Genomic DNA, 6,309 nt, shown 5'->3' with positions numbered 1-6,309 from the left:
TTTTTCAATTTGAACTAATCACCGGAAAACAATATGGATGATCATAGAAGGATTTACCTAATCCACGAAAGGCTAAAAGGCAAATGGCAAAAGGGTTTTCCCTATCCAATTCGGATGTAGTAATGCCCAACTGTCCCCACTCAAAGACACATAATTGAGAAACAACATTTGCATTTGCTGCAGTATTTAGGGGTGAAAGAAAAGAAATGCACAAGGCATTCAAAAATCCAGAGGCTATAAGTTGTATGCACCCAGAGGCTATAAGTTGTATGCACCCCCTTACAGCAGAGTATAAATAACATATAAGTAAATGGAAAAACAATCCCCTTGGGGAGTCCAGACAATGGCTTTAAACAAAACAAATTATCATTTCCTCCCTCTATAGCAATTATTTTCTCCATTGAAAACATAACATCAGATGAATTGTTTTCTTCATTGCAAATGCAGACATGCTGTGTTGAATTACAATGACTTTAAGGTTTCTACATTATACTTTTAATATAAAATACCCCACTACAAGCAATAAAGAAGTCGGATTGAAGAACAATTCCCTTAGGTAGTTCCATGAGGGCAGTCTCATAATAAATTGGCGACTGCTATTGAGAACTTTAAGTAGGCTTATGGTAAAAGCATGCATACTCAATAGAAAAGGCACATGTTCAAAATCCACTTGGAGTAGGGTTTGTCCACCCAGTATAAAAAATACATATGGTAAGTTGGAATAGCCTAAAACACTACCTTATCTTATCTACATTACTACCACATACCACTCTAACCATTCATCCAGTGAAACTGCGTTCTACAGGAGAAAAATGAATACAAATTTGCTTGTTTGGAAACAGAATCACTTGTGTCAAGTCTAGACTGTAATAAGAAACAATCACAGAAAGAAAAAAAGTTAGACCTCGTTTACTCTTGTTTTCACTTCAAGACAAAAGGGCTTCCCAAATATCTATGACATGTGGTTCAATAGTTGAATGCATTAATAAAATTGTTACTCAAACTGCCAAACAACAAACTTACCACCTTCAAGTTTTAGTCATAAAGGTTCAAAACACATCAATAATTTGATTAAGGTTGCTAAATTATGGCACTGGAAGAGAGGTAATCACTAATGACTACCTAAACCAAAAAAAATAGAAAATTGAAGCTATCTTAGCCTAGAACTCCTGAGAGGCACTACCAATTTCTGCTCCCTTATCTTTCCCAGGCTTTTTCGGCAATAGAACGCCATGAATATTGGGCAGTACGCCTCCATTGGCAATTGTGACAGAACCCAGTAACTTACTCAACTCTTCATCATTTCTAACAGCCAACTGGATGTGTCTAGGAACGATCCTATTCTTCTTGTTGTCCCGTGCAGCATTTCCAGCCAACTCAAGAACCTAAAAACACATATACAATAAACTTAAAGAAAAGGCAAACAATAACTTAAATCTAAGATACCCTAAAAGCTTTCACAACCTAAAAATATAAAATTTACCATGAATGAAAGCGTACCGGGAAGAACAGCACCAAAGAAAATAATGCAGGGATGAAAAAAAATGAAGCAAATCCTAAAGACAAAATATGCTAATCTCATCCAAATGCAAAACTTCAAAAAGTACATGAAATTACAGAAATGAAAACAACCTCTTGAAAGAGAGTAGTACAGAGCAAGAGGGGAATTCATGCATGCATTAAAAAGTGATTACTGAAAGCACCGAATCAGTAACCCATTTAATCATTGGAGTAATGTGCACTGATAAAGAGGAGGAGGAAAAGCAAAGAAATTGTAAAATGTTGCTCACCTCGGCGGCGAGATACTCTAAAACGGCAGCCATATAGACAGGGGCCCCTGCGCCTACGCGCTCTGCATATTTCCCCGCCTTGAGATAGCGAGCAATTCGACCAACAGGGAATTGCAACCCTGCTTTTTGTGAGCGCGAAACTGCTTTGGTTGATTTGCTCTTCCCTCGTCCTCCGCCTCCTGTAGAACTCATTTTCTTTTTCTTGTGCAGTTTACAGACAGGAGATGCCTCTAATCGTTTCCGGAACCAAATTTAAACGTTTTAACTTTAATAAATTCGTGTTCGAGACGTTTCGGCGGCCCCGGATTGATGACGTGGCGAATAACTTGTTTTTGCGTTAGTTACATGGCCTCCATTCTGATTGGTGGGGACCGACCCTTTTTCACAAAATGGGTCATGCGATGTAATAACCAAGAACAACCCCTCACTACTTATGATGTTTGATTTTACACTAATGTGGTATAGCTTTCCTTTTGGATTTTGTTTTTTCGTAATTTTTATAGGTCTGTCTTTTTAAGATTGAAGTGTTGATTTGTTTAAGATTTAGGGGAAGCATATCAATAGTCGTTATAGTCTTAAACAGTACATGTACATCAAATTTCGATGATTTTATTTGTTGTTTTCGTATGTAACTTAGTTGCTTATAGCTATTGTTTTTCTAGGTTTTGGGTAGTAACGATGTTGTGGGATATGTTATGTGTGCAAGGGTCAAAAAGTACAATTCAAAGTGTTGCTTGATAATTACTTAAAGATGCCCCAAGAACTATGCACTTAAATTTGATAAAAGTTTAAAGTACGAAAAATATGTGTATGTAATGTTAAAAGTGTGGTATTTGTTGATGTAAATTATTATTTTAATATGGTTTAATACATTTTCATTATAATATTATTATTTGATTAAGAGATCTTGGATTAATTTTTTATAATTTAATTTTAAATATGACATCTTAGGTGTTAAATTAAAATACTTTGGCATAAAAGTTGTAGGACAATAATCTAATTTTTAGGAGCCAATGTAAGATGAGTAAAATGTGAGTTTGGATAAAGAGGACAGTAACACAATTATAGTTTTATCTAAGAGATAAAGTCACACCTAGTATTTAGTATAGGGTAGGAAATAGTTTTATCTAAGGGATAAAATCACACCTAATATTTAGTATAGGGTAGAAAATTTTATGTGACGTAGACTAGGTTTGGACTATTGGGGATAAAATCATTGGAGATCAATGGATTTGTTAGTTTTTTTGGTCTACTTATGTGCAACAATATGTTGAATTTAGCACTAGAAACACGTGCAAAGACAAGGCCAAAGTAATTATAAAACTAGTAAGGTTTCAGTTGAAGAATGCACATTTCTCCTCAACATTTGGGTGTGTGTATGGAGATGGTGTACAAAAAGTGGCCAAATGGCCAATTTTTGACATAATGTGAGGGCATTATATTTAAAATCAAATAACCCTTTTCCATTATGGCTTGGTAAATACCAAGTCATAACGTGATCACGTTTTATGAGCCCCAAAACATGAGCATATTTCAGGGCTCATAATTTTTTGTATGCATTTTGTATGATAGAGAGAGGGGGGGGAATGAGATAGAGAGAGAGGGAGGATAGAGAAATGGAGTTATAGAGAGAGGGGAGAGGGAGAGACGAAGAGATAGAGATAAAAAGAGATAAGAGAGAGGGAGAGATATAAAAAGAAAGGTAGAAGGCAAAGGAGAGATAAAGAGAGATAAAGATTGGGGATGAAGAGAGGTAGAGAGATATAAGAAAAAGAGTAGAGAGGGAAAGAAAGAGAGGGAGGGAGAGAGAGAGAGGAGGGAGAGAGAGAGAGGAGGGATGTAGAGAGAGAGACAGAGACAGAGAGAGGGTTCGTTAGAGGAAGGGAGAGATAGAGAGCTAAGAAAAAGAGTAAAGAATGAAGGAGGAATGGAGGGAGTGGTAGGGAGTGATAAATAGAGAGAGTGGTTAGATGGGAGGAAGAGATAGAGAAAGGATGAAGTGGTAGAGAGAGAGAGAGGCAAGGAGGAAGAGAGGTAGGTAGAGATGGGGTTGGTAAGAGAGAGAAAGGGAGAGATAGAGTAATATGAAAATGAAGCAAGATAGGACTAGGGCCAAGATCCACTTTCACACAAACATTGGAATGTGAAGCCACAAAAGATGTGATTAGATTTGACTAGCTCTTGTTAAAGACGGTCAAATAGTACCTAAGGGCTTTTATTCCTTTGTTGCTTTTGGAAATTGTATGGATTTGAAATGAGATTAAGCTAAGATCTAAGTGTGATGCAAATGTAAACGTAGAATGTTGTAACAGACTAATAAACATAGACAAAAACTTTGTAGTAGATACATAAATAAGCAGAAAATATAGAAGTGCACCTATGACAGCAATCTAGAGTTGGATTCATTAGACAAGGTTTGCTAGAGCGCCTTGGTCTTCCAACTATTGTACACCAATAAAGATTTGGCTTCTTGAGACCCTAAACTATGCTCCTATCAAATTTGGTTTTATCTTCTGAGGACCAAGATGCCCAAGGCACCTTGGTTCTGGATAGGGGCACCCAGAGTGCCCTAGTCTAGGGTTTTCCTATCCTAGTTCTGGGTACTTCTCTATATCTATATGTTGAATCACCCTTATTCTTCATGTCTCCATCGAAAACCTATAGCTACACATAAGAGGAGAAGAATGGTGTTTGGGCGGTTTGTAGGGGTTTGCCTAGATCAAACCTCAGGTTTCGATTAACCCTCAAATTGAATTTGAATTGAATGGGAAATGCTTGAATTGAAATGATTGACTAAATTAATTATCCCTTCAATAGGTGATGCAATGCACTTAAGATGAGTCCTCCACGTGTTGATGCAATAACATGATAAATCACATAAAATACATTATGAAATTATAATTAAAACATAAATGAAGATGTCTTGATTTAGTTTGTTACTCCTTGAATCAAGTCTACTCTTGGAGAAGAATAATTGCTCTTGAATTGGAATGATAGCATAATGATGAAATGTAATAATAATCTAACTAAATGAATTGAGAGAGATGCCTTATATAGAGACTTCATAATAAAATCACCTTTAGGCTAACTTAGAATTATGATATTTTTTTATAGAGCTAGATTTGAATAGGATAGGACCACCTTATTATCCTCCCAAAATTCAAGACAAAAAGTGTGGGACCAAGATGCATTTATCGACCTAGTTCTGACTATTTCAACCTGAATTTCTAGGGATATGAGATAATAGGATTCTCATGTTGAAATTAAGTTTGTGTGTCAATATATGATGTTTAAGTTAGGGAAACATGTCTAGAGATTCAAATAGGGAAGGATTTATAATAAATCAAGATAATAAAAGATAAAGGGCACAACTAGAAATAAGGGCCCAAATAAGAGTGTGATGATGCACTAAAGTGGAATAAGACTCATAATATTGAATTAAATATTAATTAATTATAATAAAGGTCTTATAATACACATGGAGCAATTGGAAATACTAAAATGAGTTCTAGAAGAGTGTGAAATTGGACACCCTAATTAAAGGTGTACAGTTTATGATGCCATAGTTAGGTAGAGAGTGAGAAATGTGAGAAAAAGAGTTGAGAAGTTGGGAGGGAGGGAGGGAGATAGAGAGAGTTAGAGAGAGAGGGAGGGGAGGGTGTGGTAGGGAGGGAGATAAAGATAGAGAGAAAGAGAGTTAGGTAAAGAGAGATAGAGATAGAGATAGAGATAGAGATAGAGATAAAAAAAGGGTAGAGAGGGATGGAAGCAAGGAGGGAAAGGTATGGAAGGAGGGAGAGATGGAGTAGTAGGGAGAGGTAGGGAATGAAAGATAGGGGGAGAGAGAGAGAGAGATGAGAAAAAGGTAGAGAGGGAAGGAGGCAAGGAATGATAGATAGATAGGAGATAAGTCAGAAATGAGATAAAAAGGGAATCATGTAGGGAGTGAGTGAGAGGTAAGGAGGGATATAAATGGGGATAAAGAGATAGAGAGATGTGAAAAAAGAGTAGAGAGAGAATTGGGGGTCAGGTTGAGGGAGAGGGAGAGAGATATTGAGATAATTAGAGAGGTATACAAAGAGTTAAAGAAGTAGGGAAGGAGGGAGAGGTAGGTAGAGAGGGGTTGGTAAGAGAGAGAGGGAGGGAGTTAGGTAGACAGAGAGGTGTGAGAAAAATAATGGATAAGTTAGGAGGGATGGAGAAAAATAGAGATATTTTGAGCTTAGGAGAGAGGGAGGGAGAGAGATAGAGAGAGGTGAGAAAAAAATAGAGAGGGAAGGAGGAAGTAAGTGGTAAATAGAGAGAGGGGTAGGGAGTTAGAGAGTGGAAGGAGAGAGAGAGAGAGAGAGAGAGAGAGAGAGAGAGAGAGAGAGAGAGAGAGAGAGAGAGAGAGAGAGAGAGAGAGAGAGAGAGAGAGAGAGAGAGAGAGAGAGGTCAAACAAAGGGAGGGAGTAGTAGAGAGAGAGGGAGTTAGGTAGAGACATATCAAAAAGAGTGGAGATAGAGACATATTATATAG

The 6,309-nt window shown here is 37.1% G+C and overlaps 1 protein-coding gene across 1 annotated transcript; it reads right to left on the bottom strand.

Annotated features, from left to right (window-relative positions):
• Window positions 1-885: 885 nt before the first annotated feature.
• On the bottom strand, window positions 886-2,023 carry LOC131051182 (histone H2AX). The gene is made up of 2 exons (XM_057985575.2): window positions 1,791-2,023; window positions 886-1,385 (listed from the first exon to the last, which is right to left on the bottom strand). The coding sequence occupies exons 1-2, from the start codon at window positions 1,980-1,982 to the stop codon at window positions 1,161-1,163; spliced, it is 417 nt and encodes a 138-aa protein (XP_057841558.2). The 5' UTR covers window positions 1,983-2,023; the 3' UTR covers window positions 886-1,160.
• Window positions 2,024-6,309: the final 4,286 nt, after the last annotated feature.

Source organism: Cryptomeria japonica, chromosome 7 (genome assembly GCF_030272615.1).
Source record: "Cryptomeria japonica chromosome 7, Sugi_1.0, whole genome shotgun sequence".
In the NCBI taxonomy this organism is placed as follows: Eukaryota; Viridiplantae; Streptophyta; class Pinopsida; order Cupressales; family Cupressaceae; genus Cryptomeria; species Cryptomeria japonica.
The sequence above is the reverse complement of the archived record's forward strand: the minus strand, read 5'-3'. Positions and strand labels throughout refer to the sequence as shown.

Excerpts from the sequence above, each read along its gene's own strand:
- LOC131051182 (XM_057985575.2), bottom strand. The coding sequence starts at position 1,982 with ATGAGTTCTACAGGAGGCGGAGGACGAGGGAAGAGCAAATCAACCAAA. Across the intron at positions 1,386-1,790 it reads TAGAGTATCTCGCCGCCGAG|GTTCTTGAGTTGGCTGGAAA; the intron begins GTGAGCAACATT and ends ATGTGTTTTTAG.